This window comes from Citrus sinensis, chromosome 5 (genome assembly GCF_022201045.2).
Source record: "Citrus sinensis cultivar Valencia sweet orange chromosome 5, DVS_A1.0, whole genome shotgun sequence".
NCBI lineage: Eukaryota > Viridiplantae > Streptophyta > Magnoliopsida > Sapindales > Rutaceae > Citrus > Citrus sinensis.
This window is the reverse complement of record NC_068560.1, coordinates 27,324,064-27,346,665: the sequence shown is the minus strand read 5'-3', so window position 1 is coordinate 27,346,665 and position 22,602 is coordinate 27,324,064. Positions and strand designations below refer to the sequence as shown.

At 33.2% G+C, this 22,602-nt stretch overlaps 1 protein-coding gene and 1 long non-coding RNA gene across 3 annotated transcripts; one reads left to right on the top strand and one right to left on the bottom strand.

Annotated features, from left to right (window-relative positions):
* Positions 1–4,455: 4,455 nt before the first annotated feature.
* On the bottom strand, positions 4,456–8,283 carry LOC127902621 (uncharacterized). Its single transcript, XR_008055050.1, has 2 exons — positions 7,505–8,283; positions 4,456–6,755 (listed from the first exon to the last, which is right to left on the bottom strand). It is a non-coding gene; the product is annotated as an uncharacterized LOC127902621 (long non-coding RNA).
* Positions 8,284–16,287: 8,004 nt separating this feature from the next.
* On the top strand, positions 16,288–20,149 carry LOC127902519 (putative disease resistance protein RGA1). 2 transcript variants are annotated; one of them, XR_008054879.1, is made up of 3 exons: positions 16,288–19,450; positions 19,541–19,605; positions 19,728–20,149. XR_008054879.1 is itself a non-coding variant. In XM_052441776.1 (2 exons), the coding sequence occupies exon 1, from the start codon at positions 16,531–16,533 to the stop codon at positions 19,432–19,434; it is 2,904 nt and encodes a 967-aa protein (XP_052297736.1). In that variant the 5' UTR covers positions 16,288–16,530; the 3' UTR covers positions 19,435–19,450; positions 19,541–20,149. The 2 variants fall into 2 exon arrangements, 1 of the variants encoding a protein (XP_052297736.1); XM_052441776.1 differs by having other exon boundaries at positions 19,541–20,149.
* Positions 20,150–22,602: the final 2,453 nt, after the last annotated feature.

Genomic DNA, 22,602 nt, shown 5'->3' with positions numbered 1-22,602 from the left:
TTCTCTATACTTCATATTCTACTGTTCAATTACAAAGTCATCAAACCGCTGGTTTGCAGGGCATGCATATGCTAGTGAGGGGTCAGGGCAGAGCAGGAATTGTGTGTGTTTTTAGTGTTTCTGATCCGTTCCGTATTGTTTGATTGATTTTATTCGCAGTTTAATTAGACATAGTTGCTTCTAATGCTTGAAGTTCTGGGGTTCACTTCAACATCTCAAATGTTGGATCAAAGAATTAGTATTAGACAGTTAGAAATGCGGAGTGATATCATTCACAGATAGTACCTGATTCAGAACAAGATAGTAATTAATTTTCCACGCGACAAAGTAAAAAGTTTTCTTTAATTTTTTACATTTTATTCTTTCAATATCGGTTCTTCAGCTTAATTTGGCCTCTTCCGCAAGTAAAAAACCAATTGCAAGTATTGAAAAGGTTTGATCTTCACCTGACGTCTGTCTGTTTTGCCTGCTCTTGTATTATTGGTAATCTCAGAAAGAGAACTAGAATCTCACTAAGCAGTAGAACTAGTGTTATGTAACTATCAGGAGCTTGGAATTTACAGATTAGATATCTCATTACTTCAAGCATTAGTCCTGAGATGAAACCGATGAGGGGACAAGGACTCAGGAATCGTTTGCAAATGTTCAATTATGCATAATCATCGAACTACTGAGACTGATCAATTGGGCGTGTTGAACTACTGAGATTTTTAAAGCAATATTTTTGAAAAACTATTGACACCCACACGTCATATGTGTTATATGTTGTTTAACAACTTATATGTTTCTAACACTTCTACTAATTAAAAAAAGTAAAAAATAAATAAAACCTCTTTTTTTCTTTCCTTTTTTTTCTCTTTTAAATTTAAACATATGTATTTTTTCCTTTTTAACTCAAAAAGAAACGAAAAATTTATGATTCCTTTTCCAGATCAAATATGGAACAAAGTCTATGGCCTATGTTCAGTCATCAACAGAATTATGCTAAGAATAACCAAGGGTTTTTTTTGGAACTACATGGGACTATTGCTGCCCAAATTTTACCCTTTCAAATATTTAAGAGAGGAACATCTATCGAATTACATATATTTGAAAGAGGGATGTCTACTTCAGTCACATTTTGAAAAAGAAAAAATTATCTTCACTCAATTATTTTATATAATTGAGAAAGAAATTGATCCCCATATTACTTTCATGGGAGGGTTCAAATTGCTACTCTTACAACCCTACCGGACAAACAATTTGAATAACCTGTTTATCTGCTGAAAATAATTAGGAATAAAAATCATAAATTGAAAAACTAAAAGGCTTTTTAACCAAAGCATGTTAGTGAGAATGGGAAAAAAAAAATCCCGATCTCGTTAATGATCCATCCTACTTCCTTTATGCTGTCTTCTTCCTTTATAATCAGATTTGCGCACTTTGACAATTGAATTCAATGACGGGAGAAGATCGGACTCAATTGCTAGAATTTAATAAATTCCACAATCCCAAGAAAATATCTTTCAATAATGGATTTGAACAGTGGGACACTGAATTGAATTATTGTGTTTGAACAATAAGAAAGAACTGAAATACTACGGTCCCATAAGTTATTTTATTTAAGGCTATTTATGTTATTAATGGAGGTAATAATTTATATTATTTTAGTATTTTAGTGGAATAAATAAAGAAAATGAGTTTTAAGAGGTTTCTAGAGGGGTGCCCAGAGTATCACTCATTCTCAAAACGTCTCCAATTACCATCAGTCCCAGCCCATTTTTGGACTACTTGATGTATACTTGATCAGTTATTTAGATATAATGTTACATACAGATTTTCAAGGCATGTCAAAAAATGTATACTTCTACTTTTGAAAATACAAATTATTAATTACTCATAATACTTACAAATGAAAGTTTACCCAATTCCCATTATTCTTTTTTTTTTTAGTAGTTACTGTTTTTATCATACAACAGTTATAACTTAAAAATCATACCTGACTACAAAATAGACCCTTAATCTCTTGCATCCATAATTAATTGAATCCCATTACAATGTTCTAAGTAGCACCTGTTCGATTCCTGCCAAATCTGTCTTATATTTATATAATAGCTCATTATATTAGATCAGCATAAGATAATCAAATAATCACAACCAAATTAAGCTACCATCCAAAGTTTGAGAATTTCGGCAGCATTTGCACCTTCTAGATTTAGGCTTCGTTTTTAATTTTATTGCTGGTATTTTTAAGCTACAAAGTTGTGAAATTAAATAGATATAATTATTAAAATAAGAAGTGATAAAATTTGATGGACATTACTTTTAAGTAATAATTTTAACAAAAATAATAAAATTGTGATAAATTTTTCATTAAACTATTGTACATGGAATAAATTAAAATCTCCTTAGTAACTTTTAAACCATAATTACGAACTATATCTCCCTAAGCCAACTAAAGGCTACAGCTAGAGTTGGCAAAATAGGTTATCGGGTCGTGTTCGTGTCGTGTTAAATTTAGGTCAACCCAAACCCGACACGAAAAAATAATCGGGTTACCCAATAACCCACTTAAGATCTATATATTAATCAAAATCTATATCAAATATTTACACATTGTCATACATACATAAATACATACAAAATTTATCGATATTATAAAATGTACATATCTACCAAAATATTATACATTTACACTATTGAAATTTTAACTATATATGTAAATAATATCATATATCGATATTATAAAATATACTTGTGGACTAATATTTTACACATTTACATTATTGAAGCTCTAAATGTACATAAAATTTTATAAATAAAATATTGTGTTTTTATTCATCTTTTCAAAAAATAAAAATAAAAAAGAGAATCATCTTTAATATTTGAGTTTTGATAATAAAAACCTACAAATTATTTTAAAATAGAAAATATAATTGGGTCATTGATCGGTTAAATGAGTCAAAAACTTTAATCCTAACCTGACACAGAAAAAAATCGTGTCGACCCGGACCCAACCTATTTAATAATCGTATTAAATTCGATGACCCATACTTATTTATTCGTGTTGTGTTCTTATCGGATAATTGAGTCGTGTCAAATTTTATCAGCTTTGTGCCTACAGCTTCCAAACCCCTCGTATGTTATATTTTCTGCAATGATGGTCATAAGGGTGTTCCTTTTTCTCTTCATTTCCTGATGTATATCAATTACAAAGTCATCAAACAACTGTGTTATTTTTTTTTTTAATATGTCTAACTGAGGTTACTGATTTGTTAATTGGGCCCGCAACTGGGATTTTTATAACAATAATTAGAAGATATTGGCGGTTCTAAAAAAACTACAAATTAAAGTTTCACTAAATGAAAAAAAGTTTTTGGTGGGTGGGTTTTGTCATTATGCTTTGTTAAAAAGAAATTAAAGTGTTCACATGCTGCAATCGTAAGGCAGTTTCGCAATAAAATGTTCACATGTTTCACCCGACATTCTCATATCATTTGTGGAAGAAAATTCTCTTTGTGGGGTATAAATTCCATTACCTGTGACATATTTGTATGCCGTGAAAAATAAAAAAGAAAAAAAGGTTTTGTCTTTTTCGAGCATTACAATTTTGACTTTCCATTTTCATTTTTTAATATCTATGACACGTTATTACAAATTGATTTTTTTAAAAAAATTCTATTAAATTTCAAAATGATTAAAAATAGAAGAATATGTAAATATCCAGCTATGAATAGATCAATTTATACATAATAAATAAGAAATAAGTAACGATGATTTGTTGTTTATTATTATTGCAAAACTAATTGATGGTTGTCGAAGTCAGTAAAAATAAATACATACTCTAAATAAATTATGTATAGTGATTGAACAGTGTAGTGTCCACATAGATCGGTAATTATTTAAATTCTTTTAAAAAGAAAATCGTAAAATGGGGGAATTGTTGACAATAATATAAATCAAATTAAAATAACTAGAATGCAAATTAAAGTTGTAATTCAAATTGGAGAAAGCTCTGGTTGAAGGAATTAACTCAGCTTGATTCGACTACTGATCATTGATTCAAATATAAATTATTACTACTTATGAATAGACTGGTTATAGCTACTGAGACCCTCTAATAGCCAATCTCTCCTTAACTAGTCGATAACCAAGGTACGACCGTTGGTTATTTCCCTAATCAATAGACAATCCTAGATACGATCATAGGATTTAATCAATTGACAGCCTGAAAAACCAGAGAGACCCAAATCCTAATCAACAAACACATACGATGGTTCATTTAAATTAGATTAAGTTGTCACAAATATTAAAATCTTCATACGATGAATTCTTTAATTGACAATAGATTAAGTTGATAATTAAATAGTGGCCGATTATCTAACTAACAAACATAATCATGAAAATAATTCAGAGAACAAACAAATACCCAAAAAGCAATAAAACAATTAAAGCATAAGAAAGATCTCACAGTAGTGATGAATCAAAGCTTCATTAACCTTCAACTAGAAAAATAAGTTTAGTTCTTTATAGAGAGAAGAGAAAAGTTTAGATCTAGGTTTCTTTCTTTTTGTCCAATCCCAATCCTCCTTTTCCACAATAGATTCCTCCCTTAAATACCCTCTCTCTCTTCTCCTCTAGAGTTCTATTTAAAATAAAATAGTAATATCTGAAATATTAAATTCGTAATTACAAAATAACCAAAAATACAAAACACGTTGAACTAAAAACTACAGGTCCGTAGTTGACAGCACGCGCCCACGCCTTATCAACAAAGTTCTTCTGACGCTCATAATTTCTCCAAGAGAACAATCATCCTTAAACATCATCTTGTAGCTCAATTTTATCACCAATCAATAGAATTGCACCTACAAAAGTAAAACACAAGTAAACCACTATTATTAAGTGCAAAACATCGATATTAAGGGAAGTAAACAATGCAAAACTAGTGCATAAATTGCATTCTAACAAATTCCCCCACACCAAGATGATGCTTGTCCTCAAGCATATAACTCAAGACTAATCCCAAATCTCCACTCAATTCTCATCTCAACTCATCCAAAAATAATTTTAAGCAAGCATACCTCAAGAATTTAAGTCGATCAACATTCGAGAGATAAGTATTTTAAAGCATAGAATCTCATAAGCTAGAATAAAAACATTCAACCACCAAGAAGATCCATTCAAAATTCAAGTGCAACAAGATTTAATAGCCCTCTTATTGACTTCACTCCATGCACTCAAAGTGTTTAGGGTGTCATTTATGCACTCAAATCAAATCAAAAAATGCTATTACCATAAGCTTGCTTATATATCACATTTTAATCCACAAAACATGAATTAAATGCAAAAATCTAAGGGTCTTAAAAAGGTTGTAACGGGGTTAAATGAAAAAGAAAAGTCTATGAAAGAAAAAAAAAAAGATCAAAATGAGAAGAATGAACTCATTGAATGAACCTTATGATATCGAAACAAAAGAAACGAACCTTGCACAATTTCTACTCAAGTCACCAAGAATGTAAACATTTTTTTCTGATTTTTCTTTTCTTTTTTTTCTTTTTCCTTTTTTTTGTTTTGTTTTTTTTTTGTATCAAACAAAAGAAACGAACCTTGCACAATTTAATTCAAGCATAATGCTTGTTGATCTAATTGAGAAACTTTAATACAATGTAGAAAAAGCAACAAAATATATTCACACAATGAGTCCAAAAATCTCCTTAAATTGAGGCTCAAAAAGAAGAAAAATAGTTAAATAGACAGAGAGAATTAGATGGGTAATGGTTAAGGCTCAAACAAAGATAGCAAATAAAGGTCTTCAGGTAGAGAAAAAAAAAATGCGAGAATAGAAAAATGGAAAATGGTTTGCCCTTATCATTTTAATGCATAAAATCCCGTAATGCGGCTTCAACATGCATAACAAAGAAAGTTCTAGAATAAACAAACTAAGATTGATATTCACATAACAAAAATATTAGAGCAAAGTGGTTGCTCATATGCTCAAATCCTCACAAAGTTGGTAAAATTGCCATCAAATCATGCACACTCTTCAAATGAATCAACCATCAATGGTGGTTTGGAATGAGAAGAAGGTAAGAGTGATATATAAAAGGAAAGGTAAAAATGATAATAAGCGAGAAAGATGTATGTAGAAATAAAAAAAAATGAAAGATAAAATGTGAGTGATGAAAGAATATGGTAAAATAAAAATAGATATGAATAATTTGAGATAGATGGGAAAAAAGTAGTGAGAAAGAAAAGAAAAGAAAAATAATAATATATGAAGCATACTAACTCCAAAAGCATTTAAGGATGAGTAGAGTGAAAATAGATGAGTAGAGTGAAAATAATACTTCCAGACGTCAATAATGCAAAAATCCCTCCCCCACACCAAGAACTTACATTGTCCCCAATGTAAGATAATCAAAGCTCACATAAAAATTAAAGTGTAAGGATAAAAGATTAAAGGCAAAAACTTCCTTGAATTGTGAGCTTTGATCCTCATAACGTCTATGGGCTTGGCGGAAATGGCGGGATAAATCCCACACTCTCGAAGTATGCGGCCAAATTCTGCTCCATCTTGTTCAGCTTGTGCTCCATTTTCTCTAACTGAATGCTCAAAGGTGGTGCGGATGTAGAAGGAATAGTTGGCGGGGCAACAGTGTCGTCGTCAAACTCGTCATCAGAAGTAGCACCACTCCTAGCATAGAGCTTCTTTGGAGGTTGAGTGGGTCCTGGTTCAGTAAACTGAAATCTCCTCTCCTTGAATTCGACCACACCTGTTCTTTCAAACACAGACATATCAAAAAATTCATTTTTGTAAGCAGGATGCAAATCATTATTGTCAAGATCAAGCACACATAGGTTTATAGCTAACAGAGTAATGTATGGACCAAGAAATAAAGTCCTATACCCTTTAAGCACACTTTAAAATTGATATGCTAACCAAAAACCTAAATTAGGCCTCACATCATTTAATATGCACCAGATAAAATAAAATTCAGTTTTAGAGAAAACTCTTGAGTGATCTTTCTTTCCTAAAAAATTATATGCTAAGAATCGATGCACACATTTCAAAACAGGATCACGTAAGAAAGAACTCTTGGATTTACTCGGGTCATAGGCATTGTGATCAACAGATAAATTACGTCAAAGACCATAAGGCTCAAAATTTTCGCTAAAGTCACAAGTTGTTCCTAAATATGCATCACTAGAAGAATAATCATCATCAATGAATCCTAAAGCTAGGTTAAAATCCGTGATAGATTGTGAAAAAATTCGTCCCATTAACCTAAACTTTATAACATCCGGAGTATGCAAAGTAAAATCATTCGATATATTAAATTGAAAAGTAGCATAGAACTCCCTAATCAACTCAACATAACCCAAACAATCAACATCAACAAACTTACGCAAACCAATTTTATCTATCAAAGAATCAAAATTATCCTTAACATTCAATTTTTCAAGAGTCGGGTAATGAATATACTTAGCTGAAAGTATTTTTCGCTTGGAAATATCTTTGTACCTTTATTTCTCTTGTTGAGTCGTGAATGCGAGGCACCCTCCGAGATTGGATTCCGCAAGTGGCAAAACACTCATGCCTTTTCCATGTTTCAATTTTTGTCTCACGGCTTGGCGTGAATCTGAAACTGTGTTCCATGGAACCGTAGTGGGAGCGGCAATCTTGGATTTCTTTGCGACGAGTTTCTTTTTAGACGTTGATGACTTGGAAGTTGATGCTTTCCTCTTCGGCATTGTTACAGTAATTTCACTCACGGGTTTCGATTCACGCAGCTGGAATGCAGGGCGTAGGCTGGTTGCAGATGATTGCTGCTCGCCTGGAGCTTGCGGGTACACGACTGCTGGTTCAGTTGCGTGCAAGTTGGTGCTGGTTGTGTTGCGCGCGGGCTGGGGATGATGCTGCTCAGGTTGCGCGCGGATGGTGAGATGCTTGGGCTGGTTGTCCGAGGGACGCTGAGATGCGCACTGACGGGAGATGCTTGCTTGATGGTCATGGGATGGTGGTGCTGCGAGACGCGGGATGTTGGTGCTGCGTGGTTGCTCGGTGAAGGCTGGACCTGCGCGCGCGCAGGATGGAGCTGGTTGCGCGCACGGCTGCTGCTGCTGCTGCGTGGGCTGGTGCGCGATGGTGGATTGCTGGTGTTGTGTGGCTGCTCGGTGAAGGCTGGAGCGGCTGGAGAAGAAAACAAATTCTGTGAATTAGGGATTTTGTGAACAATAATTTTTTTTTTGTTTTTTTTATATAAATAAATAATATATATATAAAAGAAAGAAAAAAAAACCTTTTTTTTTGTTTTTTTATTTTCAAATAAATAAATAATTTTTTTTTTCGTGATGAATCACTTTGAGACACTAAAAATTTCAGAAGTACTTTTTTAATAAGCACGTGGGCACGCCTTAAAATCATTTTACGTTAAAAATCACAAAAGTACTTATTAGGTAAGACGTGGGCACGCCTTGTCAAAAATTTTCTTCTGGCCAAAATAAGCAAAAACATTATTTTTTTTTTAAAATCTGAATCAAAATTAAAAGAAGATATAACAAAAAAAAACAAAATAAATAAATCATTTGGGTTGCCTCCCAAAAAACGCCTTTGTTTTATGTCTTTGGCTAGACACATTCATGCATTAATCTCCATAATTGGAACTCTTGAGAGCCACATCCTCCACATTATTCATCGAAAAACCTTCATAAAAAAATTTTAAGCGATGACCATTAACCTTAAAAACTTTGTCAGAGGTCGGACTCCGAATCTCAACTGCACCATGAGGAAAAACATTAGCAACAATAAAAGGTCCAACCCAGCAAGAACGTAATTTACCTGGAAAAAGCTTAAGCTTAGAATGAAAAAGAAGAACTTTTTGACCAACAGAGAACTCCTTTCTCAAAATCATTCTATCATGAAATGTCTTCGTCTTTTCCTTATAAAAAACTTCATCCGCTATAGGGTTAATAACATCCACAGAAAATACCGAATGTTCCTCACTAGGATATTTCATGGCATCATTCATATTGAATTCTATAACCTCTCCATCAAACTCCATAGTGAGAGTCCCTTCATGTACCTCCATTTTAGTCCTAGCAGTCTTAAGAAAAGGTCTTCCTAGAAAAATTGGGACATAATTAGAGGAGTTATCATCTTCCATATCAAGTACATAAAAATCAAAAGGAAAAACCAACTCATTAACTTGTACTAAGACATCTTCTAATGCCCCATCAGGATATGCATTAGACCTATCAGCTAGTTGAATTATCACGCCAGTTTATTTTAATGGACCAACATTCAAAGATGAATAAATGGAACGAGGCATGACATTAATAGAAGCTCCTAAATCTAACATAGCCTTTTCAACTCTAACACTACCAATTTTACAAAGGATAGTAAACATACCTGGATCCTTGAACTTATGAGGTAGTTTCTTTTGGAGAACTGCTGAAACATTCTCCCCCATGTGAACTTTTTCATCTCCTCTTAATTTTCTCTTGGAGGTGCACAGTTCCTTAAGGACTTTAGCATATCGAGGTATTTGTTTTATAACATCTAATAAAGGAATATTTACCTCAACCTTGCGAAATGTCTCGAGGATATCATTCTCTTGTTCCTCCTTCTTGGATTTTAAAAATTGGCTTGGAAAAGGAGGAGGTATCATAATAGGTAGGGGTTTCGCTCTAGTGGGTTACGCATATTGAGATTTAGGCATCAATTCATTCTTCTCAAGCTTATCTTTTACATGCTTTGTCACTTTCTTGCTAGGCTCTTGCAACTCCTTCCCACTTCTAAGGATGATAGCACTAACGTTTTGCTTTGGATTCACCTCTGATTGTGAAGGCAATCTCCCTGATACTTGAGACTCCAGACGGCTCACTGTAGTCGCCAATTGACTCATTTGGTTCTCCAAATTCTGAATGCTTGTTGTAGTTGCTTGCTGAAATTGTTGAGTGTTAGTCGCAAGTGATTTAACAATTTCTTCAAGAGATATACCTGACTTGGGGTTTGACTGTGGAGGGGCTGGTTGTCTTGGTGGGTATTGTTGTGGGAATCCTGACGGCCTAACTCCATAGCTGAAGTTGTGATGATTCTTCCATCCGAGATTGTATAATTGTGCATAAGGATCATACCTCCTCTGAGGCATGCTTGGAAATCCTCTAACTGCATTGGCTTGTTCAACGGGTTCTTCTTGAAGTGTTGGACACATATTAGTTGAATGACCCATATTGTAACAAATGCCACAAGTCTTCACCTGTTGCACATTACCTACAACAAACTTTTCCACAAGAGAAGTAAGTTTATCTAAACGTTGTTCAACAAAAGAAATATTTACCTCATTCACCTTCCTTGAATTGGGATCTTGCCTGCTGCCAAATTGTTGTGCATTGGCAGCCATATTTGAGATCAACTCCCTTGCTTGAGTAGGAGTCTTGTTCACCAACACGCCTCCACTAGCAGCATCTATCATACTCCTATCCATCAATGACAGTCCTTCGTAAAAATATTGAATAAGAAGTTTATCAGAAATCTGATGCTGAGGACAGCTGGCACACAATTGTTTGAATCGCTCATAATACTCATACAAAGTCTCCCCAGGAAGTTGTCTGATCCCAAAAATGTATTTTCTGATGTTGGCAGCTCTTGAAGCAGGAAAGTACTTCTCAAGGAACTACTTCTTCAAACCATTCCACGTTGTAATTGATCTAGGAGACAAGTAGTACAACCAGTCTTTAGATAGTCCATCTAAAGAGAACGAAAAAGCACGCAGCTTAATATGCTCTTTAGTCACGCCTTGTGGTCTCATACTTAAACACACAACATGAAACTCCTTCAAATGTTTATGAGGATCTTCACCTGCAAAACCATGAAACTTGGGTAATAAATGAATAAGACCAGACTTTAATTCAAAATTTATCTCCAAGTCTATATATTGAATACAGAGTGGTTGTTGATTCAAGTCTGGTTCAACTAACTCTCTAAGAGTTCTTTCTACAGGTGCAGGTCTATCCATCAATTGTTCTTCTGAATCGCTAGATGATTCAACTAAATCAGGTACCGTATTTGTTTCAGAAAGCAAAGGCGATGATGATCGTTGCTTAGCTCGCTTCGTCTGTTGTCTCAGTTAGCGAGCTGTCTTCTCAATTTCAGGATCAAACGACAGCTTACCTGTACGAGAAGAACGAACCATATACCAAGTCAAACGTAAAAAGGATTAAATAAATGACACCAATCCCCTGCAACTGCGCCAAAATTTGATGGTTGTCGAAGTCAGCAAAAATAAATACCTACTCTAAATAAATTATGTATAGTGATTGAGCAGGGTCGTGTCCACAGAGATCGGTAATTATTTAAATCCTTTTAAAATGTAAAACATAAAATGGGGGAATTGTTGACAATAATATAAATCAAATTAAAATAACTAGAATGCAAATTAAAGTTGTAATTCAAATTGGAGAAAGCTCTGGTTGAAGGAATTAACTTAGCTTGATTCGACTACTGATCATTGATTCAATTATAAATTATTACTACTTATGAATAGACCGGTTATAGCTATTGAGACCCTCTAATAGCCAATCTCTCCTTAACTAGTCGATAACCAAGGTACGACCGTTGGTTATTTCCCTAATCAATAGACAACCCTAGATACGATCATATGATTTAATCAATTGACAGCTTGAAAAACCAGAGAGACCCAAATCCTAATCAACAAACACATACGATGGTTCATTTAAATTAGATTGTTTATTCTCACAACACAACTCACTGCTACGTTATTTGTTACAAACATTAAAATCTTCATACGATGAATTCTTTAATTGACAATAGATTAAGTTGATAATTAAATAGTGGCCAATTATCTAACTAACAAACATAATCATGAAAATAATTCAGAGAATAAACAAATACCCAAAAAGCAATAAAACAATTAAAGCATAAGAAAGATCTCACAGTAGTGATGAATCAAAACTTCATTAACCTTCAGCCAGAAAAATAGGTTTAGTTCCTCATAGAGAGAAGAGAAAAGTTTAGATCTAGAGTTTCTTTCTTTTTGTCCAATCACAATCCTCCTTTTTCACAATAGATTCCTCCCTTAAATACCCTCTCTCTCTTCTCCTCTAGAGTTCTATTTAAAATAAAATACTAATATATGAAATATTAAATTCGTAATTACAAAAATAACCAAAAATACAAAACACGTTAAACTAAAAACTGCAGGTCCGTAGTTGACAGCACGCGCCCACGCCTTATCAACAAAGTTCTTCTAACGCTCATAATTTCTCCAAGAGAACAATCATCCTTAAACATCATCTTGTAGCTTAATTTTATCACCAATCAATAGAATTGCACCTACAAAAGTAAATCACTATTATTAAGTGCAAAACATCGATATTAAGGGAAGTAAACAATATAAAACTAGTGTATAAATTACACTCTAACACTAATAGTAAAGATTATTTGATTTTTCACAACTTCACAGTCAAATACTGTTTACGTATTTGTAATTTCAGTAAGTCATCTGCAAGCGATTAATAACGGGTGAAAAGAATTCTGTTACCGAATTATTTATACAATCATTAAATTTTTACGCATGGTGTTCTCTTAATAAATTATTTATCAGGTCATGGGCTATTACACACATAAAACTGTAACATAATAAGGCCCGTATATTATACAACCACTTGTTCAGTAGTTCAATTATTGAAAAGAGATCGTATATAACAACTTTGTCAAGTTCATATGCTGCGTGAATCGCGGATGTAGGACTTGACAATATTTTCCAGTCCACACTGGTCAAAAAATTAAAAAGAAAAAAAGAAAGATAATAACAATAACTTCTTTTTTGAGATGAAATATTTAAATTGGAATTTTGCTTGCAGCACAAGGATTGGAAGAATGTGACAGCATTTGCACGACATTATTAGCTCCTTCATTTCTTTCGGAATTAATTACTTCTGCGAAAAAGTAAGTAGAAAAAGACAGTAGAGTAACTGGAAATAAAAGCACACGCGTCAAGATTTAATTGGTGGAGTGGTCGTGTTCATCCCGTAATTGGCCACCGATGTCTGCCACTACATATATGAATAGTGAAAAGACATGGCAATGATAAAGCTTGAACTCGGATAAGGCCCATTGAACTTTGGTACAATGAAAAAAGTCTTAATTGAGTCTAAGAATTCAAATTTTCATAAGAATTTTATAAAGGTTAATTTTAGTACTTTCTTACTTATTAGCATAATTACATAGAGATAATATATTTTTTATAAAATGTGAGTGAAGAGATGATTTAAAATATCTGAGTAAGTATTTCAGTATATTAATATATAGCGGTAGCCTTAGTTATATAGTATGATTATAAATATTAATTATAATATCTGATGTAATGTCAATAACATTTGTGTATGACGGACTTAAAAAAAAAAAACTCGGATAAGGCCGGAGTTGGCATGTGCTGTCTCGCACGATCATTTTAAAATATGAGTTTTAAGTAACTTATAGTTCCTTTAAAATTACCCCACCACCTATTAATACTGTTTACATAATGTTAAAGTTATAAATTACAATAGCGGTAACTTACTGGCTCCCTCTAAAAGATATTTCTTTAATTGATTATTTATGTTAGAATTTTGATAGAATAGAAAAGTAAAAAATTAAATAATAAAATAAAATAATAAATAATTTAAAATTATTATTTAACAAATGAGTGACACGTAATATTATAATTTAGGTTAAAGCTTAAATATTAAGAGTGTGCTCGGTATTGTTTTTCACATGATATTTTTATTTTTATTTTATAAATTAGAAGTAATTAATTTTTAAGTGAAAATAACAATATGTTTAGTTGATTGTTTCTAATAGTGTTTAAATATGAAAAAATAAAATATTGTTGATTTTTGATTTTTTGTTTGAAAAAGTGAAGACATTGAATGAGGGTGAAAAAAGTATCATAATGGAAAAATTTTAACAAACTATATTTTTTTAACCATTTTGTATTTTTTTGTTATTGTGAATCTTTTATTTTATAAACATGAGGTAAAATATATATTTTTAGAGAATATCAAAGTTCTTTAAAAAATACTAAAATAATACATTACCATCATAGAAAAAAATTCAAACGACTAAACAAATAAGAAAAATTGTATTGTAAAGTAAATAGGTTTTTATTTTCTTATTGTGCAAGTAGGATTGTGGGATTCATTTAGAGAATAAAAATTAAAAAAACATCATTTTTCTATTCTCCACTTTTCGTCTGTTGGAAAATTAGAACAAATCATTCTCTATTAGAATTAAATACAATTTAAAAACAAGTTATCCAAACAAATTTTAGATTGCTTCATCGTTAAAAAAACCAAAGAACACCAAAACAAAAACAATGCCAATTGCATCTTAAGATTCTGATATTATTAGGTAATAAAATATAAATATTTTTATCTTTACCAACCTTTTTTAAATTTGAGTGAATTTACTTCTTTCCAAGAGAATAATTGAATATTTTAATAATATCATATGTTACGTTATATTTGTTAAGCTGACCAAGTTTATAACAGCTGTGTCTAAAGCCGCATGCTAAAGAATAGATTATGCATTGGATTGTATGATCGATCAGAGGATAACTGGAATGGTGCAGAAGAGACTAGAGAGTTAATAATCAAATTGTTTAGCTTAATTAAGCTTTCTAATTGCTCTCTACTCTTCATTAATTTCCCAATAATGTTTCAATTACAACAAAGTCGTTATAACCAAAGTTACGGTGTTGCTCGATCGTTTTTTTTTTAAATATGTCATGTCAAACTGATTTGTTGGGCATGTTGTTATTGAGATTTTTAAAACAATATTATTTTTTGAACAGGGGAATTACCGAAGGGCAGAGCAGAGCAGAGCTTTTGAATTCGAGTCTAATTAAAACAATTACTTGATAAGAATGTCAATTAATTGGCAATAAATGCTTACATCTGTTATGTCATCCGCAATGATCGTCATAAAGTATGTTACTTTTTCTCTTCATTTCCTGATGTTCTATTCCAGAGTCATCAAATAACCGTGTATTTCTTTTTTTTAAAAATAAATAAATATGTCGAACTGAGACTACTGATCCGTTAATTGGGCATGCAATTATTTAGATTTTTAAAACAATAATTAGAAGATATTAGCAGTTTTAAGTATCATCTAAGAAAATTACAAAGTTACACTAAATGAAAAGGTTTTTGGTGGGTTATGGGAAAAAAAATAAATATCTTCTAAGTTTGAAAATTATTGATGGTTTTTGTTCAAATGAAAAATATTTGTGCTGTAGGCAATTTCCAGGAATCTTCAAGTTGTTATTGTGCTCCTTCAAAAAGAAAATTAAGCGCTGTTCGTTAAAACATTCAAATCACTTGACAATGAATTTGAGAATCACACATTAAACTTTAGCCTTCTATGCGGAATAATTAGAAAAACAGAGGATGCATGAGTCATGAATTATTAAAACTTTGATGGTATTCCTGTGTTGCAATTAATATGGTTGTTCACGTTCACAATCACAATCAACCTGTCATTTCTCATATTTAGATGATGCCATGAATAGAACAAACAAAAAGGTTTTGTCTTTTTTCCGCATTACATTTTTGACTTTTTATTTTCATTTTTTAATATTTATGTCACTTTATTACAATTTAATTTTTTTTTAAAAGTTCAAATTATATTTTGAAATGATTAGAAATAGAAAAATATGTGAATATCCAGCTCTAAATTGATCATTTTATACATAATGAGAAATAACTGATGATGAATTGTTATCTATTTTTGTTGAAAAACGAGTTGAAAAGATTATTTGATTTTTCACACTTCACAAGTAAAGTTAGAGATTAAACTCTAAACTCCCACTATCAGACATCTGCTAAAATGACAAAATCTAAATAAAATGGTTTGATATGAATCTTAAAATATTATGTGGCAGCGTTTTCTTAGTTTATTAGTATGTTCATTCTTTCCTTTCAACTAATTATGCAAAACAAGTCAAATTTTTTTTAAAAACAAAAAAAGAAGAAGAAGAAAATAAGAAAGAGATGGTCAAGGTATTTCTAAGCTAATAATACACATATAATTCAGATCAAACAATCTAAAAATTATCAAGTCCATGGGTGATTGTAAAGGAAATGCTTCCAAATCTCAATATGACGACACGATCATATATATTTATCTAACAACTTGTTCAATTATTTAAAAAGAGATCATAGAAAACTTTGTCAGTTTCATATACCGCGTGAATCGCCGATGTAGGACCTAACAATATATTATTTCCTGTCCACAACTGTACGTCATTTTCACTCTTTGCTGGTATTAAGAAAAAAAAGTAATAATAATAACAGTAGCTTCTTTCACAAGGGGCTGAAATGAAATATTTCTAAATTAGAATTTTGCTTGCAGTACTATAAGAATTGAAAGAATACGGCAACATTTTCACCACATTATCAGCTCCTTCATTTCTTTCAGCATTAGCTACTTACTTTTGCAACAATTCACCATCAATTTCTTCTCTCTCTCTTTTTTCTGTTTTCACCATGGTTGATGCGATCATTTCCCCTCTCTTGGAGCTGCTGACCTCAATGGCTGTTGAAGAGGCGAAGGAACAAGTGAGGCTTGCAACGGGTGTCGGAAAGGAAGCGAAGAAGCTGACCAGCAATCTCCAAGCCATTCGAGCTGTGCTCCATGATGCAGAGAAAAGGCAAGTAAAGGAGGAAACTGTCAGACTCTGGCTCGATCGACTCAGATGCGCATGTTACGACATGGAAGATGTGTTGGGTGAGTGGAACACTGCAAGGCTCAAACTGCAGATCGATGGAGTGGATGATCATGAGAATGATGCTCTCGTTCCTAAGAAGAAGGTATGTTCCTTCTTTCCTGCTGCCTCTTGGTTTGGCTGCAAACCAATTGTCTTACGTCGTGACATTGCTCTCAAGATCAAAGAAATCAATAAAACTCTTGATAATATTGCCAAACAGAAAGACCAGTTTGGTTTTTCTGTGAATGTTACCAAGAGTAATGAGAGAGCGGATCAACGAGTGCCAAGTATCTCCTCAATTGATGAGTCCGAGATATTTGGTAGACAAAAAGAGAAGAACGAACTCGTTAATAGGTTGTTATGTGAGAGTAGTAAAGAACAGAAAGGCCCTTGTATCATCTCACTTGTTGGGATGGGGGGCATAGGCAAAACAACTCTTGCTCAATTTGCCTACAACAACGGTGATGTTAAAAAACATTTTGATGAAAGAATATGGGTCTGTGTGTCAGATCCTTTTGATGAGTTCAGAATCGCTAGAGCAGTCATTGAGGCTCTGAAGCCAGGTTCCGCCAAAGACCTTGTAGAGTTTCAATCTCTCATGCAACACATTCAAGAATGGGTTGAAGGGAAGAAATTTCTTCTTGTCTTAGACGACGTGTGGAATGAAGATTACTATAAGTGGGAACCATTCTACAAATGTTTAAAGAATGGTCTCCATGGAAGTAAAATTTTGATTACCACGCGTAAGGATAGAGTTGCCCGTTGTATGAGATCAACCAATATTACCTCTGTCAATGTATTGTCTGAAATAGAATGCTGGTCAGTGTTTGAGCAGTTAGCATTATTCGACAGGTCCAAGGAGGAATGTGAAAAATTAGAAAATATTGGCCGACAAATTGTAAGAAAGTGCAAGGGCTTACCTTTAGCTGCAAAGACGATTGCTAGTCTCCTGCAATCTAGAAACACTGAAAAAGAATGGCAAAATATCTTAGAGAGTGAGATATGGGAACTAGAAGGGGTTGAGAGAGGCCTTTTGACCCCTCTATTGTTGAGTTACAATGAATTGCCCTCTAAGGTCAAACAATGTTTCACTTATTGTGCCGTCTTTCCAAAAGACTACGGCATACAAAAAAAAGAGTTAATTAACCTATGGATGGCACAAGGTTATCTTAGTGAGAAAGGGGCCAAAGAGAAGGAGGATATTGGTGAAGAGTATTTCAACATCTTAGCTAGCCGTTCATTCTTTCAGGATTTTAAAAAAGATGATGATGGTGAAATCTCTACTTGCAAAATGCACGATATAGTGCATGACTTTGCCCAATACTTATGTAGTAATGAGTGTTCAACAATAGAAATTCATGGTGGTGAAGAGTCAGCTATGAGCTCTTTTGGGGAGAAAAAAATCCTTCATTTAATGTTAGCTTTATATAGAGGGGCTTCGGTTCCGATCTCCATTTGGGGTAACGTTAAAGGATTGCGAGGATTGCGTAGCCTCTTAGTTGAAAGTGATGAATATTCATGGTCTAGCGAAGTCCTACCTCAATTATTTGATAAATTAACTTGTTTAAGGGCATTAAAATTAAATGGTGATAGGTGGTCATGTGTGAATTACATCAAGGAAATTCCAACAAATATAGAAAAATTGTTACATTTGAAATACCTTAATTTGAAAGGTATAAAGAAGATAGAAAAATTACCCGAGACGTTGTGTGAGTTATATAATTTAGAACGTTTAGATGTTAGTTGTTGTGTAAAACTTAGAGAATTACCTCGAGGGATTGGAAGGTTAAGAAAGCTGATGTATTTACACAATGAGGGGACTGATTCTTTAAGATACTTGCCGGCAGGGATTGGGGAATTAATCAGGCTTCGGAGGGTGAGAGATTTTGTTGTGGGTGGAGGGTATGACAGAGCATGTAGCCTTGGGTCTCTTAAAAAGCTTAACCTCCTTCGAGACTGCAGGATACGTGGGCTGGGTGATGTGTCAGATGCGGGGGAGGCTAGAAGGGCTGAGCTTGAGAAAAAGAAAAATCTCTTAAAATTGGGACTTCATTTTGGTGATTCAAGAGATGGAGATGAAGAACAAGCTGGGAGGAGGGAGAATGAGGAGGATGAAGATGAACGGCTTCTTGAAGCCTTGGGACCACCTCCTAATTTAAAGAAATTACGGATAGACGAATACAGAGGGAGGGGGAATGTTGTCCCCATAAATTGGTTCATGTCGTTAACCAATTTAACGGTTTTATTTCTCTTCGGGTGGAGAAATTGCGAGCATTTGCCTCCTTTGGGAAAATTACCATCCCTTGAATCTCTTCATATTTTAGGAATGGAAAGTGTGAAAAGAGTGGGTAATGAATTTCTGGGAGTAGAAGGTGATACGGATGGCTCCTCAGTTATTGCCTTTCCCAAATTGAAACTGCTCAGATTTCGTTATATGGAAGAACTGGAAGAGTGGGATCTCGGGACTGCAATAAAGGAAGAAATCATAATCATGCCACGTCTTTCTTCCTTGACTATTTCGAGTTGCCCTGAATTAAAAGCACTGCCCGATCACCTTCTTCAGAAGACAACGCTCCAGGAATTGTATATTAGGCGGTGTTATATTTTAGAAGAACGTTACAGAGAGGAGACAGGAGAGGACTGGCCTAAGATACGCCACATTCCCAACATCGAGATTGAGTGAAGTGCCACCGCCACGGGTAATTGCTTTCTAGATCTCCTGCATGCATTGCGTGTCTCACTCTATTTTAATTAAAATTAATTAGTAGTTATTTTTTAATCCATTTTAGAAACGAATGGTGAACAGAGGAGGGGATTCAGCAGGGATATATATGTAATGGTGCTAATAACTCTGGTTAGTAATTATAATTTGTTTACGCTTTCCTTCTCGTTTGCTCTCTCTCTACTCTTCTTCGTTAATTTAAAATTAGATATATTTGTGTAACTGATTCATTTGTTTTTTTTTTTTGGGGAAAGCGATATTTTTCAGCGTCGCAGAGCAGGAATTGGGGGACGGGCGCGGCGCGTGCTTTTTTAATCTGTTATGTATGTTTTCAGTAATTCGTTCTGTTTTTTTGCGAGCCTTTGTATTTGTAAAGAGAATGAATGAGGGAAAGCACAACACACAGAGAGCTCTTGTGAGGCCAAACTGCTGGGGATTGATTGATTTTGAGTGTTGAGATTGGTGTTTCCTTTTTTTTTTTTGTGCTCATCTGAGAGCTTATTGTTATTTGTACACTTTTTCATTATATAGTGGCTTATTAGTATCACCACCCGTGGATGTAGGCATATTAATTAATATGTCGAACCACGTAAATTGTTTTGCCTTGTGTTTGTTTATTGTGTTATTTGATTATTATAATCAAATCCTATAAAAGATGGTGAAATTTAAATTTTGATTTCACATGGAGTCATAATTTAAAAAATAACATGCCTGAAATACAAGTATGCAACACAAGAGGGGGGGGATGAATTGGGATTCAAAAAAAATTATTCAATTTATTAAGAAAAAACTTAATGCAAATATAATCCAAATTCAAAGTAACAACAAATAAGTTGATCACAATATAAAAAGGATAAGGGAAGAGAGATTCAAACTCGAAGATTTTTACGTGGTTCAGCCAACCTCGCCTACGTCCACGCCTCCAAGCTTTCCGGGCTTGAGGATTCCACTAAGCAAGCCTCCAAGGCTTCAATTGATTACACTTTACTTTCAAGGTGTCAATAACCTTTACAACAAGAGATTATCCCAATCTCTTAACCCAAGTGTATCCCAACACTATAATCCCTCAAAGATAAAAGATTATAAACTTGTTTTGCCTCTCACAATATTTAAGATTACAAAATGATACCCAATATGTGAATAGATGAAGCAAGAATGTATATAAAGCTCAATGAAGATTGTATTATCAAGTATAAGCTTAGTAGTCGTGTTGTGATCCAACTTTGTTTGAATTTGAATGAGCTTATTTATAGCTGCAGCTGAAAACTAGCCGTTATTGACTTTCTGCACACTGTCGGATTGCCGTTAGTTAGATGTCGGATCGCCGTTAGCTAGATGTCGGATCGCCGTTTGACTGGTCAATATGACCGTTGGGCTGATTTTTCAAATTGTCGGATCGCCGTTAACTAGATGTCGGATTGCCGTTTAGGTCTAGAGGCTACCGTTTAGTTCTGGTTGATATCGGCGAGCTGTTTATCAAACTTGTCGGATCGCCGTTTAGGTCCAGAGGCTACACTTCAATTCTGGTTGATATCGGCGAGCCGTTTATCAAACTTGTCGGATCGCCGTTTAGGTCCAGAGGCTACACTTCAGTTCTGGTTGATATCGGCGAGCCGTTTATCAAACTTGTCGGATCGTCGTTTAGGTCCAGAGGCTACACTTCAGTTCTTGTTGATATCAGCGAGCCGTTTATTACACATGTCGGATAGCTGTTTTCCACAAAAACTGCTGCAGTGAACTATTTTGCAAGATGACTGTTTTGACTCCAAATCTTTATAGACATACTTTATGAAGCTTGTCAAAAATAGATGAAAATTATGTTGAGCTCTTAAAAGATTAATCAAGTTTAATCATGTTTGTTATCATAAAAAACAATAAGGAATTATTTAGGTTAATCAAATCCTATAAAAGATGGTGAAATTTAAATTTTGATTTCACATGGAGTCATAATTTAAAAAATAACATGCCTACAATGATCATAACATAAAAAATGGTGAATCGGTGGGTCTATAAAATTTACATAAAAATTAGTCAAATTCAGTTATTAGCTATTAGATAGCAAAATTTTTAACCAAAACAAAATATTAAACATGCCAGTAAATGTAACATTCATTGGATAAAACAAATTTCTAATTACCTTAGCAATACATTTTTAATATCAGTGGCGCCTTTAGTACTAGGCGAACTAGGTAGTTGCCTAGGGCCTCGTATTTAGGAAGACCCTAATTTTTGGGTATCTATTTATTAATCAATATAATTAATTTTTTTAAGATTAAAAAAATTAAGTTACGTATATATTTGTTTTTGTACAATAAAAAAAAACCTAATTTTTAGCCTTTACCTTATCATTACTCTCATTCATAATTATCTCTCCTATTTGATAATCTTTACCTTAAATATAAAATATATTTGTATGGTATAATAATTATTTTGAACGTTACTTCTTTATTTTCTTTTACTATTTTCCCAAAAAAAAAAAATGAATGCTTTCCATTTCCAAAAAGAACTCTTATTAAAATTAGTAACATTAGATTTTTAGAGCTAACTTTTAGTATTTTATTAAAATATATTTAAAAACTCATTATCTATAAACCGATACACATTGAATCAAAGCTACTTTCAACAAAAAGTTTTTGTGCTCTCTTCTCTTTCTCTACAAAATTCATTGCCATCATCATCCTCATCTCAACTAGTCAATTGACTCAATTACAGGTGCTATCATTCTATTTTTTTCATTTTTTTTATTACTGTTCTTATCCTTTTTAAATTTAATTTATTTTTTATTTTTTGTATTGATTTTGGCTTGAATAATCTAGAAAAAAAATTGTTTGTTTATTTATTTTTAATTTGAAAAACATGTCAACTAGAAAATATGCATTAGGATCATATTAGGTAGGAGCAATGATATAAAGTTCGCGGGATGATTACGGTTATGGCTGATGAAGTTTTAGAGCATCTTAAGGAGCTGGATTTTGTGGAAGACAAAGTTAGTTAATATTCATGTGGAAATAAATAGATATCTTTCCAACTATTATTTTTTATTTTTTTAGATCTTGTTAATAATTGTTGTAATTCAAGATATTGTTGAATATTATTGAATTTTGAGCTACTTGATGTTGTTGTGAGAGT

Coding starts and splice junctions, on each gene's coding strand:
- LOC127902519 (XM_052441776.1), top strand. CDS start 16,531: ATGGTTGATGCGATCATTTCCCCTCTCTTGGAGCTGCTGACCTCAATG.